The sequence below is a fragment of the Anomaloglossus baeobatrachus genome, chromosome 2 (assembly GCF_048569485.1).
Source record: "Anomaloglossus baeobatrachus isolate aAnoBae1 chromosome 2, aAnoBae1.hap1, whole genome shotgun sequence".
In the NCBI taxonomy this organism is placed as follows: domain Eukaryota; kingdom Metazoa; phylum Chordata; class Amphibia; order Anura; family Aromobatidae; genus Anomaloglossus; species Anomaloglossus baeobatrachus.
In genome coordinates, this window is record NC_134354.1 from 108,827,099 (window position 1) to 108,842,481 (window position 15,383).

The 15,383-nt window shown below is 53.2% G+C and overlaps 1 protein-coding gene across 1 annotated transcript in view; it reads left to right on the forward strand.

Moving 5' to 3' along the window:
- Nucleotides 1-15,383, forward strand: part of RSKR (ribosomal protein S6 kinase related) — a 45,066-nt gene that overhangs the window by 10,106 nt on the left and 19,577 nt on the right. The window contains exons 5-6 of the mRNA XM_075333196.1: nucleotides 1,845-1,914; nucleotides 2,192-2,299. Coding sequence (XP_075189311.1) covers nucleotides 1,845-1,914; nucleotides 2,192-2,299 — 178 coding nt within the window. The remainder of the gene's footprint in view (nucleotides 1-1,844; nucleotides 1,915-2,191; nucleotides 2,300-15,383) is intronic.

The window sequence follows — 15,383 nt, forward strand, 5'->3', positions numbered from 1 at the left end:
GAGAAAGTCTGTGTTTTTGTTTTGGGTTTTTTTTTTGCATACAAGAAACATCACTGAATGAGGCATAAGGCTAGACAAAATCATTGGAAGTTCTTTTGAGATCAATAGATTTAATGTCACAATATCAGAAAATTCAAAAGTGAGTAGGTGACAGTCAAATATTTTGTATTATTATTTCATGTAATTTTTTTTCCCTAATACACTGACCAGGGAGAGAATTGTGCAATGGGAACATATTGCACCCATCAGAGTCTGAGGTCAGACAAATATTAATGCGTTATCGTGGAATTTTGGCTTCTTCAAACATGTAGCATTTTCTATACAGGGATCATATTTTCCCATAGAAATAAATACACTCGTCTTTGTTTTTTTTTTTTAATCTTTATTTACTTTGAAAACTTATTCTGCTTTTCTTTTGTTGGGGGGAGGGTAGTGGGGGGCTTTGGAATTCTTCTGAAACTTCAGATGAAAAAAAACAATAGACCAAATGGAGACAAATCCATACAGCCATGGGGAACTACCAATTTGGACAAACCATTTTTTAATTTGAAGGGTCACCTTACAAGTTTCCTCGTTGCTTGGACCCCATTTCATGGTTACCATTGAAGTCAATGGGCTGTCCATGTAACCGATGGACACATTGGGTTCTGAGAGGGACTGATGCTCTTTGCAACCTCTGTTCATTTTGGGTGGTGCCATAGTGATACCATCAAACCACAATATGGTATTTGAAAATGCATTTTCTAAAGCTACATTCACACTTCGTCTTTTTGCATCAGTCACAATCAGTTGAGTGTCTGATGCAATGGATGTGTTGCAGATAGTGGCACAACTGATGTAACTGATGCTGCAAAAAATGGATCCGTTGTTTTTTTTTTTTGTTTTTACTGTTTGAAAGAGTATCAGCTGATCGTTCCGGACGCTGGAACTGGAACTGAATTTAAGTCAGTCAAGGGAAGAGAGAGATCCCCGATCATCACCGTACACAAACCGGCACTACCACCCCCATCATCACTGTACACACCAGCACTACCGCCCCCATCATCACCGCACACACACCTGCACTACCGCCCCCGTCATCACTGTATACACCAGCACTACCGCCCCCATGATCACCGCACACACATCGGCACTACCACCCCCATCATCACCGCACACACACCGGCACTACTGCCCCCATCATCACCGCTTACACACCTGCACTTCCGCCCCCATCATCACCGCACACACGAGCACTACCGCCCCCATCATCACCGCACACACATCGGCACTACCGCCCCCATCATGACAGCATACACACCGGCACTACCGCCCCCATCATCACCGCACACATACCAACACTACCGACCCCATCATCACTGCACACACACCGGCACTACCGCCCCCATCATCACTGCACACACCGGCACTACTGCCCCCATCATCACTGCATACAGCGGCACTACCGCCCCCATCATCACTGCACACACACCGGGACTACCGCACCCATCATGACAGCACACACACTGGCACTACCGCCCCCATCATCACTGCACACACACCGGCACTACCGCCTCCATCATCACTGCACACACACCGGCACTACCGCCTCCATCATCACTGCACACACACCGGGACTACCGCACCCATCATGACAGCACACACACCGGCACTACCGCCCCCATCATCATTGCACACACATCGGCACCTGACAAGCTTGACAACACATAACATACGGTATTTTTTTTGCTATGTGTATTATGTTGCGGAATATTTCTACTGTATTTCTTTGCAATTGTGTGATGGAGATTTTGTGAATACTGCCCTTCGGAGCAGAAATAACAGCTGTCTGTGTTTGGTACCAGAGGCAAGTAAAGCATCCATTCATCCAGTGTCTTGGAGAGAGCTGGCAGGGGCAGCGCCATCTTTTCATCAGTAAGTGCCATAATTGCAGTTTGGGGGGAAAAAGCAATCACTTTTTTTTTTTTTAAAATTTAACTTAATAAATCTTGTTAATTTCATTGTTTAGTTCACTGAAGACATGTTTATTTCTATCAGTGTAATTATTAAAGTTTATGTGCCCAATGTCATACATATTACAGCATAAGTTAGTTTTAAATTAATTTGTTGTCAAAAAGCATTAATAATGCTTCAAGTATATACCGTATTCTAAAAATGATTTGGCACATGACGTCCTGTCTCTTTGTGGCAGTGTGCAACTACTGCAGCTACGGGGACCTGTACTCCTTGTGGATGTCTGCCAAGTACATCGATGAAGACACAATAAAGCTATTCGCTGCAGAACTGGTGTCTGTTTTAGGTAAGTTTCATAGGCTGGAGATAGAAAGTAAAAAAACGGACCATGCTAGTGGTATTGGTTCACAGCCCCCTAGAAAAATAGTTTATCCCAATCCCATGCTTTGTAGGAAAAAATGGCCACTGTTATTACTGCAACACTTTTTTTTTTAAAGGGAATCTGTCACCAGGTTTTTGCGACCCAATCTGAGAGCAGCATAACGTAGGGGCAGAGATCCCGATTCCATCAGTGTGTTACTTACTGAGCTGCTTAGTGTAGTTTTGATAAAATCACTGATTAATCAGCAGTGGATTATCATTAGAGGACTACTTGTTGTGCTGCAGGTAGTCCAGCATATTCATGAGCTCTGTATAACTGCTAGATCTGCAGCAGAAAAAACATTGATTGTATCAAAATGACAGTAAACAGCTCAGTAAGTGACACATCGCTGGAATCTCTGTCTCTACATTATGCTGCCCTCAGATGGTATAGCAAAAGCCGGGTGACAGATTCCATTTAATGCCAATTGCGCTTTTTGTTTCTTAAGTAAAATCCGCACCCTCTGGCAGAATTCTGCACATGTGGCAAAAAAATGCACCAAAAATGCACACAAAATTCACATTCGGTTTTACCGTGGTTTGGTGCGGTTTTTCCACAGGTTCTTCCCTGCGGTTTTTAACCATTATTTAATGGCAAAACAGATACCTGCAGAAAAGAAGTGACATGCTGCTTTTTTTTTTGCTGCAGAAATTCTGCAGCAAAACCTGTAGGGAAAAAAAGAAGTACAGCAGTACAGCATTTTGCATTTCTCATAGATTTTGCTGGGGAAGGTCTGCAGGAAGGTTATGAACAAAAACTGCACCTTTTTTGCTGCAAAAACCACTGCAAATCCGTGGAAAAAAAACGCAGTGTGAGCACAGGACTTTAAAGGGTTTCTCAGGCCTCGGATTCCAAGTGTGCTGTAACTTCGTGATTGCAGTCTTGTGAATCCTGACAGTGTGCGCACTCCTCGCTGTGAGGATTATTCAGTGCTGGTGCCAGGATGTGTGATCGCAAGTATGTGATTTCCATAAATACAGTCACGTGCAGACTAGATTAAGAAAAGCCAAATACAGTCTAGTCAGAATGTGGCCGGAAATGTGAAAACCACATGATTGTGCAGTGCGCGCAGTGCGAGCACTGTTAAGATTCACATAGACTAGCTGCAGATTTGTAGCCTAAGGCCAGAAATCCTTTTAATTTGCTTCAAATGTATTATTCAGGTACAACATTTCACAATTATGGACTAGGGAAGTTTAAGTGAGTACACCGAAGATGTAGTGCAAATGATGCTGTTTTATTATATACGTGAGCCTGAATGTCTACCTGTCACAAACCACCGGGGGGTCACTCAGAAATCCCCCGCGCTGGCTACCAGTACGTCACAATCGGGGGGTAGCAAGGGGGCGTCCCCCTCCTTTATACCTCCCGACCGACAGACAGAGCACGTGACGCGCTCTCTAGCGCCCCTCTTATAGTCAGGCCAATTATGGAATCGCCCGACAATAAGCAAGGAGGCCGCTATACTACTTATGCCGATTATTGAAGGGTCCCCGGTGAGAGGAGGGTATATATTCCCCCGACCTCCGCGGGCGGAATATATAATATCTTCCCGAATCTCACTGGCCTCCCCACAATAATCCTTGGCACAACTCGCTGCCACCAACCGCTTCACGGTAACTATTAGCCGAACACACAGACGTGGGATTCAAGATCGAGATAACAGAACAGCCCAAGATTAATTATATAATTTAATCGCCTAAAGCACACTAGAAACTACAATATATACAATAGGGAATCTACAGAATATACATATGTCAGAGTACAGTTACAGATAAAGCATGGGTTACAAACAGGCATACACAGTTCAATCAGTTACCTTGTTGCGTCTGGCCACAGGGGGGCGCTGTAGACCAGGTTTCTAGGAACTCTCTCACAGGTCTGTCCCAACCAGGCCCCCGAGCAGAAGAACCTTGGAAAATGGCCGAAGCAGGGTTATCAACCTGGGCAAATCCAGGTCTCCTCCTACCTTAGTGACCTCACGGGGAAGCACTGCCACTCCCCCTGCATGGATCAGAATTATCCAGAAAAGGGGATTTTGGCCATAACTGTGCCTGGGAGCGTCGTAGACGGACGCCAATGCTCTCATTGTGACAGTTATGAATTTAGCTGCAGAACGAGGGGACTCATGACCTGTCTACGAGTTCCCATATGGCTGATATCACGTTTGGTGTGTTTCCCAATGTCCTACTTCCATAAAAAGGGTGTGCCAGCATCGTCCACATGCGGAGACACCATTGTTATGGTTGCCATATTTATCGGAGATATGGCTTGCGAGATATGAACCATTTTTTACTGGAGTCGTTCTGTCTGGCTATTTCCATAGCCTTGCTAACTAGCTAGCAGCTCCTACTACAGGGTGACGGCAGGGAGTCATCCTGTATCCATTGTCCTAAAGCCACCTAATTTCCATATCACAGGACATGGCCATGGATTTGTTGCTAAACCAGTTGTGTGAAGGGAAGGGGGTAGTGACACCAGGAGAGGGCTTCCTGACATGACTTGAATGTCATGATTTATCGTCATATCTCCGGATTTACCTCACACCTCCCCCCTTTTGAGGGCGCTAGGGGGCAGCACACTCCGGTGTTCCCCCGTGCGCCCGTCCGCGACCTCTCCTTGTCGGGACAGCCCGTCTGCGTTACCGTGGTCACGGCCCCTTTTGTGGCGAATGGTGAAGTTGTATTGCTGGAGCGCAAGGCTCCATCGCAACAATCGCCCATTCGTCCCAGAGACGGTGTGCAACCAGCTGAGGGGATTGTGGTCCGTCTCCACGATGAAGTGGCGCCCGTATAGATAGGGTTGCAGACGCTGCAGGGCCCACACTATGGCCAGGCACTCCTTCTCCATTGTAGAATAGGCCACTTCCCTTGGTAACAGCTTCCTGCTCAGGTACAAGACTGGGTGCTCTTGGCTCGCAGAGTCCACCTGGCTGAGCACCGCACCGAGGCCGAAGTCACTGGCGTCGGTCTGTACTACAAACGGCCGCGTGAAGTCGGCTGCCTGTAGCACGGGCGGGCTGGACAGGGCGTCCTTTAGGGCCCGGAAGGCTGTCTCGCAGTCCACTGTCCAATCGACTGCAGAGGGCAGCTTCTTCTTGGTGAGGTCCGTCAAGGGCTTTGCCAGGCTACTATAGCATGGAACAAACCTCCTATAGTACCCAGCGGTCCCCAAGAAGGACATCACCTGCTTCTTGGTCCTGGGGGTGGGCCAGGATGCGATGGCCTCCACTTTCTCAGGCTCGGGCTTCAGCGTTCCCCCACCTACCCGGTGACCGAGGTACTGGACCTCGCTCATGGCCAGCTGACACTTTCCCGGCTTGATGGTCAAACCTGCCCGGTGGATCCGCCTGAGCACCTGTGCTAGATGCTCTAGGTGGTCCTCCCAGGTGGGACTGAAGACGGCAATGTCATCCAGGTACGCGGCCGCGTACCCTTCAAGTCCCTTGAGCAGGGTGTTGACCATCCGCTGGAAAGTGGCAGGGGCATTCCTCATCCCGAATGGCATCACCGTGGACTCGTACAGTCCAAATGGGGTAATAAAGGCAGAGCGTTCCCTGGCCTTGCGAGTCAGGGGGGTCTGCCAATATCCCCGGCTCAGATCCATGATGGTCAGGTACTGAGCCCCGGCCAACTGATCGAGCAGGTCATTGATGCGTGGCATTGGGTACGCATCGGCGACCGTGACAGCATTGAGCCCCCTGTAGTCCACGCAGAACCGAGTGGTTCGGTCCTTCTTAGGGACGAGGACTACAGGCGAGGCCCAAGCGCTGTTGGATGCCTGGATCACCCCCAGCTTCAGCATCTCGTCAATCTCCTGGCGCATGTGTTGCTGCACTTCCAGGGAGACCCGATATGCTGAACGCCGGATCGGGGGATGATCCCCCGTGTCCACGTGATGGACAGCCAAGTCAGTCCTTCCGGGCTGGTTGGTAAACAACCCCCGGAAGGGGTGTAGGGTGGCCCACAGCTGGGACCGTTGGTCCTCCAAGAGCTGGTGGCCAACCTCCACATCCTCAATGGATCCGCCTGCCCTAACCTGGGCTAGCATATCCAAGAGGGTTTCCGCTTCTCCCTCCTCGGGCAGGTTGCACACGGGGAGCGCACATGCCTCCCGCTCATGATGTGCCTTCATCATGTTCACATGGAAGGGCTTCCGCCTTCCACGGGCAGGGTCCAGGGTGACCAGGTACGTCACAGGGTTGAGCTGCTGGTACACGAGGTATGGGCCTTCCCAGGCTGCCTGAAGCTTGTCCTGTGGTACGGGGACCAGTACCCACACCTTTTGACCCACTTGGTAGGTCCTCTCACAAGCGTTCTGGTCGTACCAACGCTTCTGATCGGCCTGGGCTTGAGCCATATTGTCGTGTACCAGTTGCGTCAAGGCCTGCATTTTGTCCCGGAAGCGCATGACATACTCGATAACCGACACTCCAGGGGTGGCCAAATCCCCTTCCCAAGCCTCTTTCACCAGAGCCAGGGGGCCCCGCACACGTCGCCCGTACAGGAGCTCAAACGGTGAGAATCCTGTTGAGGCCTGTGGAACCTCCCGGTAAGCAAATAACAGGTGTGGGAGATACCGCTCCCAGTCACGCCCATGGGAGTCGACCAACATCTTAAGCATCTGCTTTAAGGTGCCATTGAACCGCTCGCACAGGCCATTAGTCTGTGGATGGTACGGGCTGGCCACCAGATGTCGCACCTGGACTTGCTTACAGAGGGCCTCCATCAGCTGGGACATGAATTGGGTCCCCCGGTCAGTGAGCATTTCCTGGGGAAAACCCACTCGGGAGAAAATCTCCAGCAATGCGGTGGCCACCTTGTCAGCCCGAATGGACGACAAGGCCACTGCTTCTGGGTACCGGGTGGCATAGTCAACTACCGTCAGTATGAAGCGTTTCCCGGAGCTGCTGGGGATGGCCAGCGGGCCGACCAGATCCACAGCCACCCTCCTGAAAGGCTCATCGATGATTGGCAGAGATACTAGTGGGGCTTTGGGGTGTGGCCCCGCCTTCCCCACTCTCTGACAGGTTTCACACGAACGGCAGTAGGCAGCCACATCGGCCCCCATTTTTGGCCAGTAGAAATGCTGGTTTAACCTGGCCTTGGTCTTAGCGATCCCTAGGTGTCCGGCCATCGGAATCTCATGTGCGATCCGCAACAACTCCGTCCGGAACGGATAGGGTACCACCAACTGTCGGTCCCTGGGCCACGCCTCCGGTGAACCCTGCTGGACCGTGGCCCGGTACAGCCGTCCTTGGTCCCAGACCACTCGCTCCGGGTCCGAGTCCGAGGGAGGCTGTGCCGCCTGCTCCTTTAGAGCTTTCAGGCTGTCGTCAGCTTCTAACGCTGCCTGAAACCCCTGACCAGATGTGGCCAGAATCGACGAGACTGTCACATCTTCGGTCAGTACCCCGGGACCTGTGTCCTGGCCTCCACCTGACTCGGCTGCCACTTGGTCAGAAGGGGAAGAGCTATCGGACCTCCGGGAGGCCCCTTGGCTTCCAGCACTCCCACTGCGGGTGACAGCGGCCACAGCCGCTGCGACCGTGGGTCGTGCCTGCTCCTCCTCCGTTCCTGACCAAGTCGCCGGTTCAGGCAGACCTACCTGGCTTCCTGACACCCCGGTTGTGGGGGAACCCTGCACCGAGATCTTACCTGGGAGCACTTCCGCTCCTGGACCGGCCCCAATCTCACCTGCCTGTTCCCCCTCTGCAGCAACAGAACCCCGCTGTGAAATCTCTGGGGACCCCACATTTGCTGTGGTAGCCCCCACCCCACACACTGGTCCTCCCCCTGCAGCACCCTGCTCTCTGCTTATCCCTGCAGAGGGCAACAGATCCCAGCTCACAGGCTGGTTACTTGTAGAGGCATGGTCACACCTTTCTCTGACCCCCTCCCCTGTCACAGCTGCAGCTGAGTGTGTGTCTATGGTGTCTATGCAAGCAGAAATATCAGAGTTCACTCCCTCCTCCCTTACATCATTCATAGATAACACATTAACATTGTCCGGAGGCACGTCAGCACTGGCTGAAGGTTCAGCCTTTGGGGCGGGGCCAAACTGGGAGGTTATTTGCCCCAAATCTGTCCCAAGTAGCACGTTTGCAGGGATCCGATCAGTTACCCCCACCTCCCTCACCCCTCGCCCTGCGCCCCAGTCCACATAAATGTCAGCAACAGGCAGCGCCGGGTCAATGCCTCCAATCCCGGAGACAGCGAGGGTTTTTCCAGGGATCAAATCTTGGGGGGACACCATCTCAGGCCGCACCAGAGTCACCTCCGAGGCGCTGTCTCGCAGTCCTATGGTCACAGACTGGCCGACGGTGACAGGTTGGAAGCTGTCCAGGGACCTACCACCACCCCCACCCACACAATACACCTTGGGCGGCCCTTGGGACGGGGACGGAGCCGGGGCCTTGGGACGCTGAGGGCACATGGCCTTGAAGTGTCCAGGTAGGTTGCACTGGTGGCACCGTCTTGGTTCTGCCACGGGCCTGGAGAGGGGAGTTGAGGGGGACACCCCCTGCAGTCTAGGGGCAGGTGGGGCAGTCGCAGAGTTCATCTTACCCCCTCTCCAGGTGCTGCTGGTGGCTGCTCTCCTGGCTTCAGGAGCCCGATTGTTGGTGTAGTCATCTGCCAGGGCAGCTGTAGCCGTGGATCCCTTTGGCTTCTGGTCTCGGATGAACTGGCGGAGATCCTCAGGGCAGTTCCACAAGAGTTGCTCCGTGATGAACAAGTCCAGGATCTCCGGTCCGGTGGAAAGCTGCAGGCCTTGGGTCCAGTGGTCGGCAGCTCGGGCAAGTGCCCGCCGGTGGTCAGCCCAGGAGTCCTTTGGTCCCTTCTGTAGGCTCCGGAACTTCTTGCGGTAGGACTCCGGGGTGAGGTTGTACTGTTGGATCAGGGCCCGCTTGATGGTGTCGTAGCCCTGATCTGCCTCAGCAGGCAAGTCCCCAAGGATATCCAGGGCCTTACCCCTTAAACGGGGGGTCAGGTATTTGGCCCACTGGTCCTTGTTCAGATGGTGCTGCAAGCAAGTCCGCTCAAAAGCAGTCAAGAAAGAGTCCAAGTCTCCATCCTTCTCCAGCACTGGGAAGTCCTCAACACGGACCTTTGGAAGTTTGGTGTCTTGAAGGTCACGTGTGGCTGATGAGGGCCGGAGCTGAGCTAGCTGCAGCTGGTAGTCACGCTCTGCCTGGCGCTCTTCACGCGCTGCCTGCCGCTCTGCCCTGCGCTCTGCCATGAGTATCTCGTAGGTATCCCGGTCTCCAGCCTGGAGAAGGGCCATAGCCATTTGAAGAAGGCTATCCGAGCCTCCCAGGCTCGGTGGAATGGCACGTGGTGATCTGCGGCCCGCTGCGGAGCCTGGTGCTTCACTGTCCATTGCAGAGCGGAGGGCTGGCATCTGGCTCGTTGAGGAACCTTGGGCGAGCTCCTCCTCATCTTGTCCAGCAGTGCCCGGTTGTGCAATGTCCTCGGCAGAACGGTTTTCTGGCGTCGAGCTCCTGGAGGGCTCGTGGACAACCTCCTCATCGTCTCTGGCCTGAGCATCGGCCATTCCTTTGGCTTTGCTCCTGGTGCTATCAGCCATTGTTGCAGACTTTGGTCACTGACACAGAACTGACACCTGATGCCTCCACACACCTTACAGTATCTGCACTCTGACACTCTAGTGTTGAGCTAGTCTGAAGACCCCAGCAGCCACAGCTGCTGCAGGCAGTCTTTAGTGTCTGGGAGTATGGGTCTCACACTCACACACACTATTATCTCGATCCCACCGCTAGCCACCAATATGTCACAAACCACCGGGGGGTCACTCAGAAATCCCCCGCGCTGGCTACCAGTACGTCACAATCGGGGGGTAGCAAGGGGGCGTCCCCCTCCTTTATACCTCCCGACCGACAGACAGAGCACGTGACGCGCTCTCTAGCGCCCCTCTTATAGTCAGGCCAATTATGGAATCGCCCGACAATAAGCAAGGAGGCCGCTATACTACTTATGCCGATTATTGAAGGGTCCCCGGTGAGAGGAGGGTATATATTCCCCCGACCTCCGCGGGCGGAATATATAATATCTTCCCGAATCTCACTGGCCTCCCCACAATAATCCTTGGCACAACTCGCTGCCACCAACCGCTTCACGGTAACTATTAGCCGAACACACAGACGTGGGATTCAAGATCGAGATAACAGAACAGCCCAAGATTAATTATATAATTTAATCGCCTAAAGCACACTAGAAACTACAATATATACAATAGGGAATCTACAGAATATACATATGTCAGAGTACAGTTACAGATAAAGCATGGGTTACAAACAGGCATACACAGTTCAATCAGTTACCTTGTTGCGTCTGGCCACAGGGGGGCGCTGTAGACCAGGTTTCTAGGAACTCTCTCACAGGTCTGTCCCAACCAGGCCCCCGAGCAGAAGAACCTTGGAAAATGGCCGAAGCAGGGTTATCAACCTGGGCAAATCCAGGTCTCCTCCTACCTTAGTGACCTCACGGGGAAGCACTGCCACTCCCCCTGCATGGATCAGAATTATCCAGAAAAGGGGATTTTGGCCATAACTGTGCCTGGGAGCGTCGTAGACGGACGCCAATGCTCTCATTGTGACAGTTATGAATTTAGCTGCAGAACGAGGGGACTCATGACCTGTCTACGAGTTCCCATATGGCTGATATCACGTTTGGTGTGTTTCCCAATGTCCTACTTCCATAAAAAGGGTGTGCCAGCATCGTCCACATGCGGAGACACCATTGTTATGGTTGCCATATTTATCGGAGATATGGCTTGCGAGATATGAACCATTTTTTACTGGAGTCGTTCTGTCTGGCTATTTCCATAGCCTTGCTAACTAGCTAGCAGCTCCTACTACAGGGTGACGGCAGGGAGTCATCCTGTATCCATTGTCCTAAAGCCACCTAATTTCCATATCACAGGACATGGCCATGGATTTGTTGCTAAACCAGTTGTGTGAAGGGAAGGGGGTAGTGACACCAGGAGAGGGCTTCCTGACATGACTTGAATGTCATGATTTATCGTCATATCTCCGGATTTACCTCACAAAAACTGCACCTTTTTTGCTGCAAAAACCACTGCAAATCCGTGGAAAAAAAACGCAGTGTGAGCACAGGACTTTAAAGGGTTTCTCAGGCCTCGGATTCCAAGTGTGCTGTAACTTCGTGATTGCAGTCTTGTGAATCCTGACAGTGTGCGCACTCCTCGCTGTGAGGATTATTCAGTGCTGGTGCCAGGATGTGTGATCGCAAGTATGTGATTTCCATAAATACAGTCACGTGCAGACTAGATTAAGAAAAGCCAAATACAGTCTAGTCAGAATGTGGCCGGAAATGTGAAAACCACATGATTGTGCAGTGCGCGCAGTGCGAGCACTGTTAAGATTCACATAGACTAGCTGCAGATTTGTAGCCTAAGGCCAGAAATCCTTTTAATTTGCTTCAAATGTATTATTCAGGTACAACATTTCACAATTATGGACTAGGGAAGTTTAAGTGAGTACACCGAAGATGTAGTGCAAATGATGCTGTTTTATTATATACGTGAGCCTGAATGTCTACCTATTTACAAAATTGTCCAATTGGCTATATAATAACTTTCTTTCACCAATTGACAAATATATAAAATGTACCTTTTATTATATAAATGAAAATATTTATGTCTCTTTGCACTGTGTAATCAAATACCTCCAATTAGAAGTGTAGTATAGTTCTCCTGATAAGGCCATGTCTCTTACCTCATGTGCAGGGCATTGCAGCTTAGGTATCCATGGATACGTATAGTAGTAGTGTGTCGCCCTGGGCAAGCCAGGGGACACAGGTCACACACCACCACACCCTACATCCCAGTTAGGAACACCACAGCTAACCAAAAATCCTTGTTGCCTTCCTCCAGAGGCTGATGATTCACACCAGGGGGTGGGCCAGGCGGTTGGCTCCGCCCACCGAGGAGGACACAGCTCTGGAGGCGGGAGAAACCAGGCAGTCTAGTAGGGGAGTGAAGGAGTAAACAGCTAAGATGAGTTAAGGAAGTGAAAGTAGAAGTGAAGTAACGTGGTAAAGGAGGAAAGCAAGAGTGGTGACAGAGAGAAAGCCTGAAGTAGTCCAGCTGTGTGCAGGACAAGTCAGCAAGGTCAGCAACGGCGGTGACTGTCTGGAGGGGGACCGTGTGGAAGTTCCTGGAAGGACCGCGGACGGGTAGTGGCCCGGCGGTCTGGAGCAGTGTACCGAAGGACAGTCAGCACCAGGGCAGGGGCCTCTCGGACCCCGGCAAGGCTAGGAGTCGCCATAATTTGCCAAATCCGTCAGTGAAGGGGACGTAGATCCCCCAACAACCAAGTCCCGATTGAAGGCAACAGCCCAACCAGAGTAGGAGAGACACCGCCACCACCAAGGCACCAGTTTCTCAGGGCCAGCGCCTGCGGGCAAAGAGTAGAGCTCCTCCGGTCCAGCTTGAAGCCGGGGAGCGGGTTACCGGTGGGAACCCATCGCTACCAACATAGAACAAAGGTGCAAGGAAAAGGGACATCACCGTCACCTACTGGGAGAGCAAGTGCAGCCGTCCGTGGGAACCGTCTTCCCAGCCGTGTGGTTTACCGTAAAACTGTGTCAACGTCTCAGGCTGAGTGAGTACCACAGTGTCGCAAGGCACAGCGCTGCCCCCGCGTCCCTGCGCCCTCCAGGCCCTGCACCTCCCAAACCATCACTGGGCCCCGGGATCACCAACCCCTACCCACGGAGGGGCAACACAACACCTGGCTGCTCCGCATCACCATCCCCGGGATCCCCACATTGAGCAGCGGTGGTGAAATCACCACAACCGTGGGTGGCGTCACGGACAATAAACAATTCCCACACCCAACAAACCCCTTTCACTCACGGGCGAGGAGTGCCGCTCGAGAAACCCCCGGGATCCGGCCCACAGCTTGAGCCACCACTGAGCAGCAGCCGCCGGACCCGAGCAGAAGGGGTGAGCGTAGTGTGCTGACACCCTCCTCCCCGCCCGCGACAACTTGGCGTCACGAACAGGATCTTACCGCTCTGCCGTCTGGGAGAGGTGCGCCTTGTTACCGCCGGAGGTATCCGGCAGAAAAATTTCAGAAGCCGCCATCTTTGGCGCGAAAAGTTCCCGCTCGAGCGTCTTCTCGAGTAGTAGAGGCGCGAAGGCCGAAATCCCGCCCCGAGAGAGGAGGGGCCGGAAAGAGCTAAGGGGGACGCGATGGCGGCTGGACGCATGTAGTTGCAGCTATAAAAGCAGGGACGCCAGGACTCTGCAGACATACCGTTCCTGGAAGAAGAAGCCATCATGTGGATGCCGTCCCGCAACACCGTAGCCCCCGCGCCTGGAGCCGCGGCGTGGGTGGAAATCCGAACCGCGCAGCTCTACCAAAGGCTGCAGGTCAGGATGCAGCTCCTCATGGAGGAGTGGGAGACCGACATGGCGGACGTCATAGCCACCGTGCGGAGACGCGAGGAGGAAGCGGAGAAAGGGAGGGTGAGTGACCCACGTCCCGATGCCCTGGAAGGGCCAGTCATCGCGGCTGCGGGGCCCGGTCCAAGCCCTCTCCCCCCGTTGCCTCCCTCGCCACCCGTCTCGGGGGCCGTGACCCCGCCACTAGGCCTGCTACCACCGCAACCGGTAGCAATACCCAGCGTCCCCGCCCAGGCGGACCGACCTGTAGCCGGAGCCCGCAGTAAACCGGAGATGTTACCATGGAAGATTCCACAGGTTGAACCGGAGGCATCCCCTGAAAAATCCCCCGAGCCGGAGCCGATGACCCGCTCCGAACCGAAGGCCCAGCAGCGGAAAGCCCCTATGCCCATCCCCCACACCTCGGCTGAGGTAGCGCCGGGTTGTTGCTGCAAGGCAGCGCCCAAGGCCAAGACACCGCGGGACATGCCGCCCAGATTCCTGACAGTGGGCAACGTCCAGGATGTCCCGCGGGGCCCGACTCGTGCGCCGGCGCTGGCAGCAGCGCCGTATTGGGATAGGGAGCCGGTACCGCTGGGCCTGGAGATCGCTGAGAGGGAACGGAAAAAGGCCGAGCTGGTGGCCCGAGGTATCCGGGAGAAAGAGAATCTCCGCCAGGCCACGTTCCGTGTCCGGGGCCCGCTGTACGAGGGGCAGGTGAGGCGGTTTGATGTCCGCCGGGGCTACAGGTTCATCTACGAGCCGGGCCTGGAGGCCGAAGTGTTTGTAGCCCGGCGGGATGTGAATGCCCACCTGCCTGAAGAGCATCCCGGCCGCAACCTAATGCCGGGAGACATCGTGCAATACACCCGGCACTGTGGGGAGCGGGGGTGGTTCGCGCTGGACGCTAAGTTAAGGGGCAGCCAAGAGTCCCGAGTGAGCGCCGCGCCCCCTCCCTTGGAAGGAGCGCCTGAGCCTGAAAGTCTGGAGTAGGGCAGCGGATGCCCGTTACACCGTCCCCGTTGGGACCACCATTTTGTTGTTTGTTTGAAAAGTTTGAAAAAAAAATAAAATAAAAAAATAAAGAAAATGATTACCGAACAGTAACCAGATTATCTGAGTGATTTGCAACCGGCTGGAGCCGGCACCGTTGTCCCCGTGGGGACCGTTTAAAAGTTTGCATGGAGGACTATCCATGGACAAGCCCGTGAACTTGCAGGGCAACCACAAACGTTAGTGGCTTGTAAATATGTTGTTTGCCGTTACCGTTTTCCGCAATGCCGCCTCCGGAGAGGCAGGTTGGAGGGAGGGCCCTGAGCAGAGCAGGCTGGGGCCCAGCCACCAAAGGAACCGGTGGCTACCCTCTGGAGGGAAGGACAGATCCCGCTCGGGTACCGTGTGCTGGACTGTGGGTCAAGGGGTGCTGCCTGGGCTTTAGGGGCAGCATCAGGGCCAGGTTGCTTGGGTGGGAGAGAGCGGAAACCGTAACCGTAAACCGTTATGCAACGTTTAAGAAATGTGCCTCCCGTTAAGGGAAGAGTTATTAAAAATGTACATATGTTATTATTTTACCATGTTA